General features: G+C 37.7%; 1 protein-coding gene and 1 pseudogene across 1 annotated transcript in view; one reads left to right on the forward strand and one right to left on the reverse strand.

Moving 5' to 3' along the window:
• Positions 1 to 228: 228 nt before the first annotated feature.
• ZFPM2 (zinc finger protein, FOG family member 2) overlaps positions 229 to 21,200 on the reverse strand; it is a 420,267-nt gene continuing 399,295 nt past the window's right edge. Inside the window, exons 6-8 of the mRNA XM_015592968.1 lie at positions 10,213 to 10,419; positions 6,753 to 6,977; positions 229 to 3,741 (exon numbers count right to left, since the gene is read on the reverse strand). Coding sequence (XP_015448454.1) covers positions 1,250 to 3,741; positions 6,753 to 6,977; positions 10,213 to 10,419 — 2,924 coding nt within the window. The 3' untranslated portion in view covers positions 229 to 1,249. The remainder of the gene's footprint in view (positions 3,742 to 6,752; positions 6,978 to 10,212; positions 10,420 to 21,200) is intronic.
• LOC102893841 overlaps positions 10,728 to 21,200 on the forward strand; it is a 47,732-nt pseudogene continuing 37,259 nt past the window's right edge.

A 21,200-nucleotide genomic window follows, 5' to 3' on the forward strand; every position in this document is an offset into this window, starting at 1 on the left:
ATATGGTTATAATGAAGAACTTTTCTAGTTATTGAATTGTCCAGTTCATTTTATACAATACATTATATGAATTAGGCACATATAAAGGACAATTTATCCTTTTACTAGTTTGTCATCATGTTACTACAACTATTTAGTGTTGTTTTGAACCTATTCTCATCACACAAAAAAATTGGAATATATATATATGGTTTCTTTTGTATTTTAAAGAAAAAAAGTATGCCAAACTTCTCCAACAATCTGGAATTTTATTCCATCCATATACATGCATAGTAACAACATTTGTTGAGAAATTATTTCTATCAGAAGTAGAACATTATCTTTGTGATCACCAGGTGCAGTATTGCTACTCTTATATTTAAATAGATCTTATATATGAATTAAATTCATACTTGCAGCATTGAGTTTAGGGTTTCGATTTAGACTGTGCCTTTCAAGATAAAACTGATGAATACTATCTCATTACTTACAATACTGCTTCCAGTAATTTTGTTCATTCTTTATAAAGTATTGCATTTAACAGCAAAGGTTTAAAAATTGAGACAGAGCTGCATCAGCGAAAGAAAATACAAGTACTATACAAGAAAAAAATTGCCATCTTCATTTAACATACATGTTTAAGATTAAGAAAATGGACAGAAACATACGGCTACATACAAATGCAAAGCCTAGTGACTAAGAGACTGTATTTGCTAAAATATAAAGTGCAAATGGAGCCTGATTATCCAAGAATTAAAATCTTAAGGCGAACTTATAGCATGTGTATTAGAATATCTTTGCAAGTTATATTTTAGCATATACAAATATCTGCAACAGCATATAAGAAGAAATCAAGATACACAAGTGCTTTTGAAGCTATTTCTAAAATGCTTTTCTGTATTATTTGTGACTATTTTCTTTAAAAGCTACTATACAGTGCAAACCATATGTGCTACACAATAACTATACAATAACATTACAAATGACTTTAATATAAAGTTTTTAAATAAAAAATAACATAACCACAGCTATGAATACTGCTGGTAAAATAAATTAATTCTTTTTGAAAATGGCACCAATAATACACTTTACTAATGGACCGTAATGAAATTACACCTCAAGTCTTCAACTCAGCCATGATGAATTATCTCCTGATTGCCCAGATGTAATTCAAACAGCTTTTGCTTTGTTTTTGTTTTTCTGGACTGGGTAGAACAACATACTAAACACTGGTACCAAAGGTGACTGATGTTTAATTTAGTTAGTTATTTCATTTGACGTGTTCTGCTGCATGTGATGAGCAATAAAACTTCTTATGAGTTATAAAGTTTGAGAGGTTGTTGAACTGGATGTCACATAGCCGGCAATATTTCCCACTGGTTGTAGCCTGGGTGGAACCATTCACCCCCTTTGCTATGCTAGATAACTGTTCCTCTGCGGAGGGAATTCCTGGTGAGACGTTCTCGTTTGTGGCTAACGGGTTCTCAGAGATCCAAGAGGGAGACTTGTGGCCATCGTCATGCTGAGGATTCTGGGAAATGTTCTCCTGCTGGGGGTTGGTGGCAGGTCTCTCATCTTGCTTCAGTCCACCATTAACTATTACCATGCCTCTATTTTTGGGCAACAAAGGCAGAGAATCTTTCTTCGGCACAGCGCACCCATTTGCGGAAGCCTGGCCTTTAGGAGATTCGCTTTCCGCGTTTGTGCTTTGCTCTATGTCAGCGTTATGGACGACAAGAGAGCCGGAAACATAATCGCTTGGCTTTATTCCATAATACGGAGAAAGCTGGTCAGCTCCTTTTGCCTTCTTTATTGCTCCAGGGTAAAGGCATTGGGGAAGGAACAAATGTTTGTTTTCTTCTTTTGTAGCAATGAGCTGCGCGGCTTCACTGAAGACTTTCAGGCCTTGCAGGGTGGCTAGGTGGGATGAAAATAAATTTCCGTTGGGGGAAGGCTGCTTCGGATTCCCATTTTTCTCACATTTTATTATGCTTCTTTCATAGCCGACATCAGGGCTGTTCCGCTCGCTTTCTGGATTCGGAAACACTTTGCTGTCGAGTTGACCCAGGTCGTTACGCTGATGGGCAGTGACCGGGCAGAAATTCTGCTTGTGTGCCAGGTAGTTCTCCACCTTGTTGAAACTGATCTTGCACACAGTGCACTCGTGGTAGTCCAGCAGCCTTTTGGGAGACGCGGTCGTCCGCTCAGACTGGGATAAACACTTTTTGCTGAGATCTATGGGCACGTCCATCTCTAGGCAGGAAACACTGGAATGAGTGGTGTCACATTTGGACACCGGAACACATTTGTTGATCGTCAGAGAAGTTTCCAAGTGCTTTGAGACAATTCCTGGAAAGATATCACATCTCGGATGGTAGCAGTCTCCTAGCCCTTCGGTGGGTTCTTGGGTGGAGGTACATGGATTGCTGAGGTTGGCTACGTCAAGAAATCGCTGTGGGACCAGGGGAGGCCGTTGTTCCTGTTCGGGTAGGCACATCTCATACATCTTCCTCCGCTTGCGTGTGCGCATGGTTCTCTGCATGGCAGGCACTTTGCTGGAAGCAGACCTCTTGAGCGGAGGGTCGTGGCGTGTAGCACAATAATACTGTTTGTGGACCATGTATGTTTCGTGCCGGCTGAAGGTGATGTTGCAAGCTTCACAGGTCGTCTTATTTGGGTCACTTTCCCCATCCACTAAGGGGACACTGGGATTTTTCACATCAACAGGTTTTCCATTAATTTTATCATCATTGCTACTAGAGGTGGAGAGCTTCTTAGCTTGAGTGGAAAAGTCCTTGTCGTGGCCCTTCCCGTTTGGCCCGATTAAATCTAAAACAGTGGAAGAACTGATGCAGGACGTTTGAAGAAGTGGATTCTCAGGATCGGCAGAATGAGCGGCTGGGTTGAGGAGGTTTATGGAGGTTTGGCCTGTGTTGGGACTCACAGCCTCAGGCATCTTTTCTGAAACACCATGGAACTCTGGAGACTTGGCCATCTGCTGCCATCGGCTGCTGCAATAATGTTTTTTGTGCACTAGATAATTATCCAGATTATTGAATGTTATGTTACACTCAAAACAAGTAGCCCCTTTGGGCATCAAGGGGCTGTAAATTACAGGAGGGTAGCTACTGCTTCCGTGCCTCAGTCGCCGATGTACCAGCTCAGACATCTTGGCTAAGATCTCTGAAGCTTGAGGGACCATTGTAATATCTTGGGGAAAAGCAAACTGAGAGAGAAAAGGACCCACAGGGAAAGAAGGCCCAATATTAGGCTGGACGGGAGATGAGGCGAGTCTTGGACTAGAGGGCTCAGACTTTATTTTCGTGTAAGAAAAGCTCTGTTTATTCGTTGTAGGCTGTATCTCTGGTCTCTGGTTAGTGAGAAAGAGCTGAGTCTTTTTCTCACACTTGTCCAGCTCTGTGTCAGAGCTTGCGTCTTTAGTCTGCATGTTCTTTTGGCTCTGAGGGAGTTCGCTTCTGGTCAACAAGTCTGTGGCTGGCTGTAAGCTATCTTCGGTTCCACTTGGAGAGTGTTCTATATCACTTTCTCTGGGAAGTTTGCCTCCAGGGACATGGAGTTCCTGGTGCTGCACTAACTCCCTCTGAGTCTGGAAGCCGAAGTGGCAGTGATTGCATCGGAAGGCAGCTTGAGTGAGATGGGAGAACAGGTGTTGGTGAAAGTTGATCACAGAATCAGCAGTGTAGCTACAGACGGTGCATTTTAGACTGGCACCTGGGGGGAGGAATTCTTCCATTTTCACTCCTGAAGAGACATACAAAATAAGAATACTGAGAACCTCACGTGTTGGCGTTGTAATGATATGAACCTTTACCAATGATCTAATGTCTTCAACGCAACAGAAATGAATTGAAATTTTCAGAATCTCATTTGTGATATTAATTTGTGTGTGTGACAGTTTCTACTACATATGATAATAGTAATAGCACTTTACAGTTTCCAAAGCACTTTCATGTGTATCATAGTGGGATAGGCGTCATTGTCTCTGTTTTACAGGTCAGGAAAAAGACGCATGTATGCTACGAGAACTGATTATGATAATAAAGCTATTTGGTAATGGAGCCATTACTAAACCTCAGATTTTTAAATTTCTAACCCAGTATCTTCTTACTATAACACTATGTTATACATTAGGAAGAAGTAGACATTCATTAGAGTTGATAGTGATGACCTGTGTGCAAATCAAATAACTCTCAGCACATCGATTAGGTTTATTCAAAAGAATCCAAATAGGAACTATTTTGTAAAGTAATTAATAACTCCCTAATTTATCTTTGATACAAATCTAGAATTTCATCCATTGGTTTTGCTGAACATGGTTTATCTCTCCAGGGCTGATATTTGACTAGTGTCACTAATACAATTGTTTTGGACCAACTGATTGATCAATCCATACTGATTGATCACTGCCTGTTCCTCGTCAGTTATTAAACATTTTGACTGTTACCAATGACTGGTGGGTAAACCTCACTGCAACATTATGATTTATAAGAAATATATGTTTGGTCACTTAGATGACCAAATGTATCATTCCCATTTATTGATACATGGTTGATCTAAGTGACCAAATATATATTTCTTATATATATTTGGCCTTTGACCAGGGTTCCTGGCTCATGGCTCCTAAAATCCTTGCAATATCCTGCGATAAGTGAAAAAGATGTCTTTTGTTATGTTAATGAAGGAACCCTGGGAAAGCCCTTAGGTAACCTCAGGCTGGTTGCCAAGAGAACCAACCTTGTGATTAGAGGGTTGAAACTTTCAGTCCTCCTCCCATCCCCCAACCTCCAGGGAGCTGAAGGGCTAGAGAATGAGTTCAGTTGCCAGGGTCAGTGATTTAATCAACCATGGCTATGTAAATGAGGTTTCCATAAAAACCCAAAGGACAGGGTTCAGAAAGCTTCAGGGTTGGTGAACATGTGGAGATTTGGGGAGAATCGCATAGAAGCTTTCATCCTTTCTCCATATCTTGCCCTGTGCATCTTTTCCATTTGGCTGTTCCAGAGTTATATCCTTTTATAATAAACTGGTGACCTAGTGAGTAGATGGCATTCACGAGTTCTGTAAACCAGTCTAGCAAGTTAATCAAACCCAAAGAGGGGTCTTGGCAACCTCTGATGTATATAGCCAGTTGGTAAGAAGCCCAGAAAACAATTTGGACTTGCAGTTCGCATCTTAAGTAGTGTGGGACTGACCTCTGGAAACTGACACTATATCCGGGTAAATAGTGACAGAATTGAGTTGACTGTAGGACACCCAGTTTGTTTCCAGAGAATTGCTCGATAGTGGTGGGGGGCACCCTTTTGTCCCACAAATTGGAATTAGGATCTGAACATTTTTACTTCCTAAGGCCAACTCTCATTCCCATTTGTTGATACATGGCTAAATTAAGCTTGGCTCCTCCTTCTAGACTAGTCTAGACTCTAGACTAAAATGAGAATTGCCTTTTATATTTATAAGCTAAAAATATAGCAGAGAAAACCCACTTCTGTGGTGATAAAAGGGGACTTCTTATTCCTGTCTTCTTTTAATCCTTAACTAATCGAATATTCATTTTTCTATTCAGGTGATGATCTCTCTATCTCTATTTTTGTTTTGTGCATGATTTTACTCCACATATGAGACAACCTGTTTCTCCTTCCTCTACTTTATTACCTACATAAGAGCAGCTCATTTGCAGGGAAAGAAAGAGAAAAAGGAGAAAGGAAATTGCCTATTTTTATAGGTTCCAAGACAAAAACTTGCACTATACTAGGATGTTGGAGGTTGGAGCTAGTTTTTAAAAAGCCAGTACCTGTTTCAGACAAGATCTTGCATGTTTAGGATGCTATGGCTGTTGACAGCTCATCACCTATTTCAGTTTTTCATTTATTCAACCTAAACAAAAACAGTGAAGGAAGCATCCTACAAGTTTTGTATTATAGGTGCTTAAGAACTGTGATTCCAAGTCCTTGGTTTGCCCAGTCCAAGAATGTTCCTAGAAATATCTAAAGTCAGTATAATTCCATATATTTAATTAACTTCATTTTTTAAAATATGGGAATTAGAATACTATTTAATGATATTAACAATTGGGCATACAATTCCAAAATACATGGGAACAGTTGCTACTTTGCTGTTAAGAGTGGGATTAAAAAAATAACTTGTTTTTCAGCCTAATTTTTTAAAGGAATTTTAAAACATAATACTAAAGGTGGTTTTATGTCATAAAAATCAACTAAGCTGTTATTATACATGCTCTGAAAGTCAAGAGAATTTCATAGATCCATATTTAAAAGTTAATTTCTCTCAAGTGTGATTTTAGTTGGCTCTATCAAAATAACGGCTTTATTTCAATTCAGCAAATACTTATTTTTATGTACCCATTATTTTTTCTCTGCCATGCGGGAAACAGTATGGTCGGTTTGCAAAGATCGCCTGACACTTAAATCAATGAATATTAATGACAACATAGAAAAGGTATTGAAACTTTCTAAAATGATGCTGTTTTCCTTCAGTTGAAAAAAATGGAATGATTTGGCCTGCAATCTGAGCATACTAGTTAGAACAAAATTCATACCCAAGTTCTTTGAGTAGAACATATCGATTATAAGCAATCTAAGATTACCAGGTGGGTCCAGCAAGTTAGATTTGATTTTACAGGTAGATATAGTTAGATAGAAATAGATGTATACATGTATATATGTATATATGGATGTATGTAAAGAAAGAATAGAGCCTCCTGGAGCAAAAGAAGAAACATGGGAGGCACTTACCACTGTGTGAATTCAGGTGCATTTCTAGTGCTCGGGCATTTGAGAAGCTCTTGGTGCATTGTGGGAAGGGGCACAGACTAGAAATCTGAGGAGCACTGTCTTCATTTTCTTCTGACACTGGAGCAGCTTCTCTTTGCCTCCCACTGCAATAGTACATCAAATGGGCTTGCAGATTCCGCTCACTCCGATACCAGATGCCACAGGACTTGCAAGGGAATATATCCTCTGCAGGACAAAACACAGGGACACATTAGCTGCTGCCGATTTTGGGGTAAAGCAGTATTAAGTTCAATATTTCCCAGAGAATGCTCTCAGGTTCTGAGTTAGGTGATCACACGATGAGTGATGAGTGCAGTTGCAGATGTTGCCCCACATTACAGGACTAAGCTTTTAAAGAAATGGTACCTGCCATGCAATTTACTTTCCCACAGACTCTTTTGCAGGAAGTACTGTAGGAGATGACAACATTCAGTAAAAACACAGAGATTAACTTTAAATTGTTTAAATTGTATTTACGGTTTAGAAATATATGCATTTATAAATAGCAATGTGAGTTGGTTTATCTGATTGATTCTAAAGTTAAGGATCTAATGACTGAACTAAAGTTAGCCCTGATAGCAGCCCCTGACATTCTTTTTTCATTTAATAAATTAATTTTGAGTGCCTACTATGTGCCAGACTATACTGTGTTAGATATAAAAATGAAAGACCATACAGCTGTCATAAAGGAGCTAAAGGTCTCTTACGGTTGGTGAACAAACGGTCAGATAATTCAATTAGAATGTGATGACTGTTATGATGGAGGCATCTGGGGAGAGCTTTAGGCATGAACAATAGACATTAGCTTGTGAGAGAACTCCTCTGGTGGAGGGAGGAGGATGTCAGAGAAGTATTTACAGGGAAGATAATGACATACCTAGGCTGAATTGTGAAGAGTGAAATTAAGCTAGTCATGTGGAGAACAGGGTTGGGTCTTCCTGGCCAAGAGAACAGCCCAGGGAAGCCATGGTACCCTGAGAGAGGGCTTGGGTGAAGGCTAGGAGGCTGGAAGGTGGGAGGGTGTTCTGTACTGCTCAGGCAAGGGGCATGATGGGAACTGGTAGAGATGAGATTGTAGAAGGCAGGGATAGACTATCAAAGACCCTAGAGTCTCTTTTAAGAAGTTTAGATTTGTATCTCAATGGTTATGGAGAGTCACTGAATCATTTTAAGCAAGAGATTGACAGAATCAGATACAGAATCATAAGAGTCAAGTTTTGAAGGTAGTGAATTTGAAAGGAAGATGCAAGACTGGTAGGAGGTAATCGTAGTAATCTAAGTGAGATATGACAGTGTGTGTTGTAGCTAAAGTCATGTCATATTTATTAAGTCATGCTATGATGTGTATTTTCGTGTATTCATTCATGGAAAGTTTCTCCAGTATGTGTTTTCCCTCCTCATCCATTTAGGTGAGGAAACCGAGGGTGAGTAACTTGCCCATGATTACATAAGTGGGGAAACTGGGATTGGTCCCTAGCATAAACATGCTTTCATAATGCCTCCATAGCAAGGGGGACAGTGTGGAAGAAAAGTTATATTGAGAAAGTAGAACTGCTTAGAACTGATAACCACTGCCTTACAATTAGCTGCTAGAGCAAAACCTTTTTCTCCTCGGTGTCTAGGTTTCTTGTTAGCATTTCTATGTAGGTGACAGTTTCATTCATTTTCTATGATGGAGAAGTGATGAGTTTAGGCTACGGCATGTCTAGAGTGATAAAACCTGACACTGTACTGTGCAAACCTGGCACTTTTGTAGCGAAAGGGGGCACCGGTCAGAGAGATGCTAGACAACACTGTAAATTGGGACTGATCTAGGTGCACTGGGGCACATGGTCTCATTTGATATGTAGGATTTGATATTTCTGTAAGAAATACAGAAAAACATGGGAAAGGTGTCGACAGAGGTCTAAAACTTGGCAGAAAGAGTTGGATTTGTGGTTCATGAATTACTAGTGCACAGTTGGTGATGGAACCCATGACAGTGAAGGGGATGGCTTAGAAAGATGGTGTTGAAGGATATAAAAGGAGCAAACTCTAGTGAATGAGGAGTAAGCACAGTGATTACAACGTAGACTTTCAGAATAAAATTTAATTGTAAAATTATATACTACTACTGTTTATTATTTAGCCTCTCCCACCTAACTTAGTTACATTTATACTATTCAGAAGACCACATTGTTCAGAATGAGAAAGAAAGCTGTATGCATCTATGCTGATTTATTTGTGATTAACAGTTATCTTGCTATAGAAAGCAGAGTATAATCTCAAATATAATTAGAATTAACATTCACACACTGGAGCTTCATGATAACATAAGGTACTCCTAGTATCCCTGGTAGCAAACACCTTTTGCCTCAAATTCAAGTTGAGCCCATGATATTTCATGTTCCTCACTATTCAAATCAAAACAAAGATCCAGTAGAGAAAATAATTGCATTTACCTTAGGAAATCAAAATATATTAGCTTGGGTTGGTACACTGGATCCACTGTTTGGATGCAGAGTAATTCCAGATATACCTGAGAATTTCTTTATTCTAAAGGATGCTGTTATCACAAGAACATAATTATTATTGAATACATATTTTAATAGCAATACATTATTGCTGTCTCTAGAATTCTGTATCATTCAGTTTCAGAAATTTTCAGGGACACTTTTGACTAAATGCAGTATTTCATTTATCCATCAGCTTTAGAATCTATTCTCCTCTTAAGATGTAATTGCTACTTATGTTTTCTTACAAAGCTAGATAAAAGCAGAGTTGAATGTAGAACTCAGACGCCGGAACTCCTGAATCACTAATTTTCTCTCCTATAAAGTGTCACTTTGTGTGTTCCAGGAATACAAAGTTCAATAGCCATTATGACAAAATATAATTACAAAGGTGTATTTGCCAGGGCATATTAAAAAATTCTCCACATAAAATATTCTAAGCTTATATGTATTTTTCTTTCTATTCTTATCTTTTGTGTGTGTGTATTAGCTGATGTCTTGATTTATCCTCTCCATTAGTATACTAATCAAAATTTGATTTGTATTCATTTTCTTTAAGTTACTAATTCTATAGCCCTTAAACAATACCAACATTATTCTACTATAGGAACATCAAGGAAAGCTGTTGGGCTTCTTACAGCTTAAGTTGTTCAACTGGTTTAGAATGTCAGCTTTTTGTATATTAACACTCAGGAATCCAACCTGAAATGAATGAATTTAAGTGTTCTTTTTATACTCTCATGTGAAGCGATCACATAACACACACACACACACACAAAGTTAGAAAGAAGATAAACTGAAATCACAACACTAGAGAAAAAAGTCTGTCCCCGGTTGCCTGTCAGTAGACATTTTTTTTTTCCCCTCTCCCATAAATACTCATCACCACTACAAAGCTATTGTACTGGGCTATTGCTCTCAGCACTTACTATTGACAATAGCTGTAGGCAAAATAGAAGCCATGGCAGCTTGCTGAGGAAGCAGCTGAATTGAATCCAGCAGGCGTGCAGGGTACATCCCTTCTGTGAGAGTCATCTGACTGGCAGCTTGTAGCCTTGAGTCAAAATCCACCACAAAGGCAATTAGCTCTTCCCCCTCAGAGATGGCCTTCGTAGTTGTACACCAAAGCTGACCTCCTATTAAGAAGATGAAGAAAAAAAAAAGAAAGATAGGATTGACATAGAATGCCCGAGACTGTTGTACATTAGATTGATGTCAATAGCACCTTCTCATGTTTTTTACATCGGTTTCTACTGGGGTGAAGTGTTTGATCAAGACGACAGCTGTACTCGTCTTCCTTCCAATGTAGAAAATCATGTTTCTTGCATTAATTGAACTGTTCAGTGGCCAATAGTAGTAGCAGAAAACTAAGAGCCAAGGATAGACATAATCTGTAGAGAGTTTTGTCAACCGTTTGCCTTTTGGGCTGCCTTAATCATTAACCATGTTAATACATGATATCACGTCTAAGAACAACATGATAGGGGATCCAGCTACAGAAATTTATGTCAGGCGAGCCTTTGAAATTACTCTTTCTGTACCTTATGGAAGTAAGAAGTTATTTCTTTCTCTCTCCCTATCTTCTTCCCAAAATACCTTTTCCTATTAATACCAGATGCCTAAAACTACAAAACAAACAAGAGCTCCTAAAATCAAGAAAGTTAAAATAAAATTCGGTTAGTTTTATGCTCCTTATGTCTGCTGACTTTTTTTTTGGCTGAGTGATCTTTACTTATATAATGTGCCTTATAATGTGGCTCCTTTATCTCCGTTTACCCTGATTGAACTTCCTGAATAGAAGATATGCCAAAGATCCTTTTCAAAAGGCTTATTTAAATAAAGATTTGTTTAAATGAAAAGAACTCTTTCTTCAAACACTAAGATATACTCTGGCTCTGTGCTTCAAATGATCACGTGTGGTGCATTAAAAAGAAAATTAACTATGCAAGTACATCTTCTAATGTATTGGAATGTGATAGCGAATGCTCATTTATTTAACATGTTTAGACAGGCAAAGCACTTATATTTTGTTATCTACACTCTCAGGCCTAGATACATATCCTGTACAGTTATGGCTGAAATAATGTGGCATACTTGATATGTTATAAAGCTTTTTTTCTCACTGTGTATATATTGCAAGGCTATATATTGTACTCATTAAGCAAACAAAAATTGTACCCATTCTGATAAGTAATATTGCTCTGTTTATCTGTCAGCATTACTGTCTCTTCAACTGCACTTCATTTTTTTCTACCCTCAAAGAGATCATAGTTTTTAAACAATTTGAGGTAAAAATCTGGTGGAAAAGATAACACCACCATATGACATGGCAGAGTTGCACGGGAGGATCAGGACATTATTTTAGAGGAAACTTGGACAATAAATTAAACCAGCTGATTAAGTTTAAAAAGTAAACAGAACAACGTCTATGACAATACATGTTTGTGAAAAAATAAAGCTAAAATTACAGACCTCAAATGTGTATGAAAGTTTACCCTGTTTTCAAAGTAAAACACAAATATACCAAAAGAGTAGAAAACCACCTAACTTTCTTTTTCACTTTGACTCTAACGCATCTGGAAACATAAAAGTTTACCAAAGTTGAAAAACAGTTGCACTTTGGCATTGATTTATTCACTTACAATTAGGGAAGCTAAACAGCATCCTTGTGGAATCCGATGAGCATTTAAAAGTGCTAAGTGGTGGCATTTTTGCTGCTGAGGTTCTTTACCTTGGAAGCCTTCCGCTGTCAACTGCTATGCCTTTTCTGATGCACATACAGATCCAAACTACTTACAGGTATAGATGAGGTGATCATTTGTACCTTATCTTTCCTCTGGGATACAGTTTATTAAGTGAGTCTCTGTAATAGAGAGGTGGGGAGGACAGAGCACGGTACTCCCATGCAGGTTTCCTTCACAGCCCGGTTTCTCCGAGTCGTTGGATTTCAGTGATGAACTGAATGACTTACATTATTAGCAATAATTTACCATTACTAATAAGTTTACATTATTGGCAAATCCAGCTATGGCTGTTTTTCACAAGAGGAATGTTCTGAACTCAGTTACCCAGGAGAAATCGAAATTTTAGAGAAGGTATCGCTCACAACTAATCTTTATCACAGCAGTGAGCTGTGTAGCAGGATGACTCAGAATACTTGAGCTCAAACTTGGAACCAAAAAGCTCCAATAAATAATTAAAATAATCTTCACAAATATTAAGTGCAAAGAAAAATAAGCAAAAGCTGATTTTTTCTGTTATTAAACAGCCTGACAATTGCAACATATACCAGTGGTTTCAGATATACACAGAAATGTTTCATAATTTATTATCTTTATCGCTTTGTCTCACTTTATGGTTTAGTCAGAGCATATCCTTTACAAAGGCTGAATTAGACTGAAAAGGTACTGTGTAGAATTGAAGAAGTTAGTTGTCTTAGGATTTAATTTTTCAAATCATTCATTCAGTAGTTATTCGTTGAACTCTTTGCTGTGAGTGAGGCCGAGCTCTATGGCTTCTCACACTGCTATGTAATTAGAATGCACACATATAAACAAAGAAATGGCAATACCACATGGTGTGTTATCCTCTAATGCTAAAGAAAATGTGAGATGGGTGAGTAACTGACACTTCTTGGGAAAGTCAGGAAAGCCATCCAAGGTGACTTTTTGATTGACTTATGAAGAACAGAGGCCAAACAGCAGACGCATGTGTACAGGGTCCCCAGCAGGTACAGCGTTACTGGCAGAGAAGGGCGCATGAATGCAAGTGCAGGATCATGGAAGAGCCCGACTGGTCCCGATAACAGTTCCGAAGCAAGCGAACATGGAGTTTGGCGTCCGAGGGGGAACAGGGTGGGTTATGAACAGTGGTGTGCTTGAGCCAGCCCGTTCTGAATCACAGGGCAGAATGTTTAATTGTCAGGCATTTCCTGTGCTGCTTAATATCACATGGCAACTTGAAATTGGCCATGGTGAGAGCTGTAGCATTTGCCATTGGAATTGGCAAACATTACAAATTAGGGCTTCCTCCGACAAAAGTAGGTGAGAACAGGATGAGACAGCTCTGAATGTAACATAAAAACAGTTGTGTCTGGCTCATGGTGGAGCAGTGGTATATGTTTGACTTAATGAATGAACAAATTCTTGACATGGGCTTTTTCCTCCCAGAATAAAGATCTCAGGGTAGGGAGGAGAGGGAACCGAAGGGGTAGGAAATGTTACCACGAGAGCCATTTGGAGGCTATTGTCCTAGCTCAGTAGTGAGAAGTGTAGCTTGTGAGGGAGAAAAGGACCAGGTTCAGGAGACAGGACTGAGCGAGGACTGGGGCGACATCGTGAGATGAGAAAGAGAAAAGGAGCTGCTGAAGATGACGCAAAGGTTTCTGGTGTGGGGAACCCGAGGATGGTGATGCCATTCATGAGGGAGTAAAGTTGGGACGTTAACATTTGATGTTAAGACAAGGAGACAGTTGGTACCAATTAGGAGCACTTTGGGCCACATACGCTAGGTGGTTTATGTACTTTACTTTGATCTTGTCAATTTTTTCGTGAAGTAGGTGATATTTTCCTCATCTTAGAATTCAGAAAATTAAAGCTTGGAGAGGTTAGCTTGACCAAAGCCACACACATGGTCAGTGGCAGAACCATGATTTAGACTTCTGTGTGTCTTGCTCCAGAGCCCGAGTATGCATGTGCATGTGTGTTATACAAATGTGTATGTGTATGCATGGAAATACTGAATTCTGCATTGAAATGTAACATCTGAGGTACGTGAGAGGCTTTTGGGTGAATGTATCTAGGAGGCAGTTGGAACTTGGAGGAGAAGTAAGGCTGGAAAAAAATATTTCGGAAGCCATCAGCACATTCTAAATGACTGGGATGCTCTTTGCATTACCGTGGTAACGAAAGAAGAGCATAGTGTGAAAAGAAAAGGACCAAAGATTGAAACTGAGGAATCTCAACATCTAAAATGTGGGAAGAGGAGATGGGATCATTTAAAGATACAGAGAACATATATTTGGAAAAATTAGAGGGGAACCGAGAGAATGGCACCACAAAAATCATGGGTTGGCTCTTTGAAACTGTTAAGATGGTGAATATACAGTATTCACCTTGAGGAAGTTATTTATAGGGAGAGTTATCCCAAATATTGTAATACAATTTCAATTACTGGTTAAAATAAAATATTCTAAGTGTGATTGCTAGTAAAGGATATAATCCCATCTGGAGGAAATATGGACAATGGGGTCAGACTGCGGAGGTACAAATCTTGGCTCTGCCACTCACTATGTGACTTTGAACTTATCACCCAAACATTCTGCCTATCAGTTTCCTCATTCTTCAAAATAGGGATGATGATAACAGTACTGAACTCACGGCGTTACTATGAGGATTAAGAAAGCTAATATATGTGAAAACTTAAGAACAGCACCGAACACATTAAATGCTATAAAATTGTTAACCATTATCCTTTTGGCTTGGTCTGATTGGGGCTATTATTCTCATTTCTCACTGCCCTGCTAAATTCAAGAAAAGAAATCTTACTAGAAAGAAAAAACAAATCTATGAATTCAGTGAGCAAAAGTATCTATGCTTCACTAGTGAGAGCTAACTCATTTCATAAAAAAAGATTAAGGCCATATTCATTTGTGAATCACATAGTGTATCTTGACTAGTTTAGAAATAGAAATAGTTTCTAGTAATCAACTTGGGGCTGAGAAGGCAGGAGAACCCCTTTTCTACCCTACTGTTTTCAGAGTTAGGGTATCTAGGGCTAATTTACAATTGAATAGAAGACGCTTGTATTCATCTTGATTAAGAAGCAATATGAGTGCATGAAAGTGCTAAATCATGTTGATATTTAGTTATTTTGGTGTCATCACTGATTGACCTCATGTTCAATGGAAACAAATCGCAAGGTATTATATTTGGCTTTAAGATGAGAACACCGCTATCAAAACAAAACAAAACCCAGAAAGTAACAAGTGTTGGCAAGGATGTGAAGAAATTGGAACCCTTGTGCAACAAGGTATTATATTTGGCTTTAAGATGAGACAAAACCCAGAAAGTAACAAGTGTTGGGAAGGATGTGAAGAAACTGGAACCCTTGTGCACTGCTGATGAGTGCGTAGAATAGTGCAGCCACTGTGGAAAACAGTATGACATTTCCTCGAAAAATTATAAATAGAATTACCTTATAATCCAAAAGAATTATCCAAATGTTCAGATATTTGAACACTCATGTTCAGTGCAGCATTAAAAACAGCTAAAATGTGGAAGCAACCCAACTGTATATTAACAGAATGGTTAAGCAAAATGTGGCATACACATACAATGGAATATTATTCAGCCTTAAAAAGCAAGGAAATTCTGACAATGCCACAATATAGATGAGCCTTGCAAACACTATGTTAAGTGAAATAAGCCAGTTACTAAAAGACAAATACTGTATGATCCCCCTTGTACTTCGGGTATTCACAATCGAAGATACAGAAAGTAGGGTTTTCGGTTGCTGGTGGCTGGGGGCAGGGAAAAACAGTGAGTTATTGCTTAATTGATACAGCGTTTCAGTTCTGCCAGATGAAAAGAGTTCTGGAGATGTTATTTACACAACAATGTTAATGTACTTAATGCCAGTGGACCGTATGCTTAAAGATGTTTAAGACAGTAAATTTTATGTCGTATATATTTTGTCACAATAAATTTTTTAAAAAAACGAAAGTATCACTTATTCACTAAAAATATCTACTGTGAACCTAGAATATTTGCACAAATTTTTTAGCCATAGCTAAGGATGGGAATATAACTTTTATAAAGTGTTTTTCATTGGAGATTGTTCAAAAACAAAAACAAAACATGAGTAAGGTTTCTTCCTTTCCCAGTTTTCCTAGCGAAGCTACTTTAACAAATTCCTGCTTGAAAGCTCAGTGTCTAGTGGAATGAATTTGCTGCTAAGATGAGGTCTACATTATTTGGCCACATTAACCATTCTCATCTGAATGAATTTTGGATACTAGTATAGATCTGAAAATTGTGAGTGACGTAGGTCCTGGTTTCTCTGTTGATTTGGGTTTCTGTCTGTGTTTTGAGTGCCAGTGGAGTGTCCCTGTCAACTCTCTATGGAATGAAATTTAAGGAAATTAAATGATGGTTTCTGTAGTTTTCATATGCAGTAGTATGTTTAATGCCCCAGATTTAAATGCAGAGGATTTTCAATGCACTAACCTGCACTAATGGTATGTTGATAAAAACATAAATAGAATTATGTAAAGGTGTTTGGAGCACATATGGCAATATCATATATGGTTAATTGGTAAAGTTCTTATGACTTTTTTTGCATAGCCATTCCAAAGCAGATGATCTTGGTTTAAGGGGCCACATGCTAATAATGAAGCATAGCTGGCACCCTAAATCACTGAAAATTTATTTGTCCTCTGTGCAAAGACGAACTAGAAAGAGCGCTTGACTGGTGGGTAAGAAACTTTAGTTCTAGTGCTAAATTGATTATTAGTTTTCATGTGATTTGAAGAATTGCTTTACTTACATTATATAAAATGACAGCCCTAGGCTAGATACCCTCCCGATTATTATCATCAAATTGCGAGCAACTTTTAATGCTTCTATAATTGACGTGCTAATAATAGCAATAATCACACATTTATTAAGTGGTTATCATGTGCTTGAGATCACAGGGCTGGAAGTTTACATAAGCTGTTCAAGGTCACAGCTGGAGGGGAATCAGAGGAAGACAAGGACACATAGGAGGTGGGATTTGAATGAGGTAGTTTGGCTCTAGATTCTGTATGAAAAACCAGGTGTCCCAAGTCGCAGCAGCATTTGATGTTCACTAACTACATCGCACCTTACCTTGATTACTCAGTTTGAGTAATTAGCACAGTTAACTCTCTGATTCAGAAATAAGACAGTTCACTTTCTGAAACAGTATCAAGAAGATTACACAGTGATGAGATATAGCTTTTAAATGGATAGTCTCAATCTGGGGAATAATGTCAATATTTGTGATGTGAAAGTAACTCTATCTTCTAACACTACTAATAATTACAAAAGCCCACACTTAGAAAGTGCTTACAAAAAAAAAAGCACTTATTATGTGCCAAGTACTATTCTAAACATTTCACACATATTAAACTCATTTGATAATGTTAAATATGAAGGTAGCATTTGCCCAATCCCTTATTTAAATTGCAAATTCAGCTAGACACTAAAAGGGCATAAAAATTCTACTTAAGCATAGAGCATTGTTTGGCAATCTTGACTGCTCTTCATCAATACTAATTTCCAGGTCCCACCCCAGACAATCAAATCAAAAATCGCTGGGAATGAAGTTTGGGCTTTACTGTTTTTCAGAAGCTCCCAGAGAGCTTAATGTGTTTCTTGAGTTAAGAACCACTAGTATAAGAGTAAACTATTAGCAGTTTGTAAAGGGTAGAAAGAATGAGCCTATGAATGAAAAAGTCTCTTGATAATCAGGTATTTCACAGATGTGTTCAAACAATTCAGCAGAGAGAAGTTCATTTTAAAACTCAGAAAATCACATTTGACAATAGTTTTGAATTTCCCCTTTTCTTCTAATATTTAAAGAATATGGGAATGATGAGTAAAAAGATGAAGAAAGGCAGAAAGAGAAAGGATGTAATGATTTAGCATCATCTTTCAAGTGAATAAGCTGGTTAGGAACTTAGTAATTTTGTGAATTATATTCAATTTTATGTTTATTCTTTATTATTTTGAAGTTATGTAACTTATTAGAAATGATCGATAATACTGTATCACCTCCCCCCGATTGTAAAAGATCATATTGTGCAAACCAAAGCAAAAAAAAATCACATTCCTACTGCACAGGCATGAAGTCTTTATCAAATGACATCAGGCACCGAAGCAGCTATCTGATACCTTCCTGGCTTCCACCAAATGTAAAGGTTATTTTAGGATTCTCTCTTTGTCTGCCTCTGATGCTGCAAACACAGCCACTCTCCCCAGTCTCCGCACCCACACATCACTCCCTTCACAAATAAAGAACAAATACATTCAAGGTTCCATCGAAAGTAGTAACTAAGACCTTGACGTTCTTTAAAAATCATGTACTTGCTGTTCTAAATAATGTTTATGATCAAAATTCTTGTACAAACAGATATGGTTCCTAACAGGAAGCTTATGAATTTTTCTCATAATTGCTGTCAAAACTGCAGTGAAGTGTACTACAAGTTTCGATAATAAAGAATAAAGTCACGGTGCAAACTCGATTATATTTTGGAAATTCACACTCCTCTTACTAGAAGCAGTGGCCTTAAATACCTCCCTATCCTGCCAAATTTTTCACTTGCACTTTTTATTATTTATGAAATCAGTGTCTGCACAATGTCATGCAGACCTCTGCTGATAAACTCTAATTAAGATTACGACAAGCCTTTTGGAAAGGATCCCATCATTAGCAAAGATGATAAACACAAAAATACTCCCTACTTGTCAACCAGGAGCAATTCAGTAACCTAACAGTATTATCTGTTGCTAGGTTACAGAGCTGACAAAGCTTCAATTATATTGTTCGACCATACCTATAGAGTTCTGTATAAGCAAAATGTATCTAGTATAAAAGCGTTTAACTCCGTCCGTGCTATCTGCAATTCACGGCTTCTTACAATGGTAAAAATCAGGTTAATAATTACATAGCACACTGAAAAATCTTTTCTATGTGTTATGTCTATGGATGTTTCCTTCTAATTTATCTGTGTGATTGATAGACGCTTGTTTTGTAAAAATAAGGAAAGGCAGCAACGTGAAGCTGTAAACCTCGAACACAACTATGTCTGGGCTCATCAAGATATGAACCAAAGCTCAGCACAAAAATATACAGCAAATTGAACCAATTAAATCACATTTAGATTTTGTATTACTCTACCTCAAATATAGTAGGATGAGGAGCCTTAAGCAAATAGATAGGGATACCGGTTTGAAACTTTATTTTAAGCTGGGAAAAAAACCAAACCCACACACAGTCACCTAACGATACAAAAGGAAATAGGTGGTTTACAACAATTATTTATTCTAAGTGGTTTTCTAAAAGTTGAAGTTAGTAACTTTTACTACATAGCATTAAGTCATTAAGTCTTACTTCTCTTTATTAGACTTGGAACTCTAGGGGAAAAAAAAATCAATAAAACAGCCTCCCAAATACAGACATTTGACAAGGGAAAAAACAAAGAAAAAAAGCCACGTGTATAAAAAAAGAGAAAGTCTAAGTAAATCAGATTTTCGAGGTTATTTTATCATGAGTGATTTTTCTGTGGTATTTGTGTGTGTGTGTGTGTGTGTGTGTGTGTGTGGCTATTTGGAAAAAAGTAATTATGTAACAAGGAACCCGCATTTTTAATAACCCTGGCATAAAAATATATTATATACTACATGGCTGTGGCACTTTGATTTCCTAAGATGTACAGTGATATATTTTGTGTTATCTAAAAGTCTATTTCCTTCACATGTGTGATATAAGAAGATGGTCAACTGATGATCGGAGTTCAGTTGATAAAGTTTACACCTTCATCTATTGAGGAAATCGTGATACCTCTTAGGCATACTCAAGTAAATTAAAGCCATTCTCTGGGGAGAAATAAATGGGCAGTTTAACACACGTACACAGACACACACACACACACACACGCACTCGTGCACATGTGCGTGCACACGCACACAGGGACATTATTTTTATGGAGGTAGAGGAAACAAGGCTACTTCCTTGTTTGGTCATTACCTTCTTTTATTTTTACTAAATAATTAGACAATCCAACATGATGTCCACTTGTGAAATTAATTTTTTTCATAACCTGGAAACAATTGGTCAGAATAATTCCCTAAAAGCTAAATAATTGCCCTATTTCAGCATCTCGCGTGTTACGGCCCAGATCTCAGGGTTTAGACATTAACACAGTATGTATATCTATACGTAGCCACATTGTTCAACACACATTTTATAATGAATTCAAATTCAATACTGTTGAAATTCTTGACAGTGGAGTAGTGCAAGGAACAGAACTTATAAATTATGTGTGCCCCTTCTTTGAAAACCGCTGTGGAGGTTTCTTTGTGCATTGGCAAATACAGTAGGAATATGAGGTATTGTGTGGATCCTCCTGCACAGCACCTGATAAAAGAATAAAGAGCTGTGACATATTCTTAAAACAATAGAGGAATTAAAGGGAAACAATGGGCCAGCTGCTTCATTAATACAATCAAAAGGGAGCCCAGCACAGAGGAGTCCAGATAATTAAGCACTACTCCTTTAGACCTCTTTTCTATAATAAAATTGCTTAAAAATGTATTAACTACTTCATAGTTGTTAGATAGATCTTTGCACTTGTTTATTTAGAGTTGATTAATGCCTTTTTTTCCGTATGCAGCAACATGCCAACTCATAGTTTACAATAGTTTTTGAATAAAATGGAGTGAGAATAATTGATAAAGATCTGTACAATACACAGCAATAAATCAAAAGCATTTTGCAAAAGGTCCTTCCTGTTTTAAATAATCTTTAACATTTTTCATTTGTACTTATAGGCAAAGCAGGGCATTTGGGCCATTCAACTTTCCCAGGCTGGCACTCCTGACATCTTTTTATAGAACATCCTAGCAGTTTCTGGGGGAGGGATAAAAAAAAAAAAAAAAAAAATCAGACTTGACCAGCAACTCTGGAGTGTGCTTTTGGTATCTGGGCCAAAGGCGAGGACAGAATTTTTTTTAAAATTCTTTTTTGCCTTTTCCAATCAAGAGAGATGAACATACAACAGAACTATTTGCCGCCAAAGGTGAGGACAGAATTTTTTTAAAATTCTTTTTTGCCTTTTCCGATCAAGAGAGATGAACATACAACAGAACTATTTGCCAAATGCACTATTTATCTT

The sequence above is a fragment of the Pteropus alecto genome, unplaced genomic scaffold (genome assembly GCF_000325575.1).
Source record: "Pteropus alecto unplaced genomic scaffold, ASM32557v1 scaffold164, whole genome shotgun sequence".
NCBI lineage: Eukaryota > Metazoa > Chordata > Mammalia > Chiroptera > Pteropodidae > Pteropus > Pteropus alecto.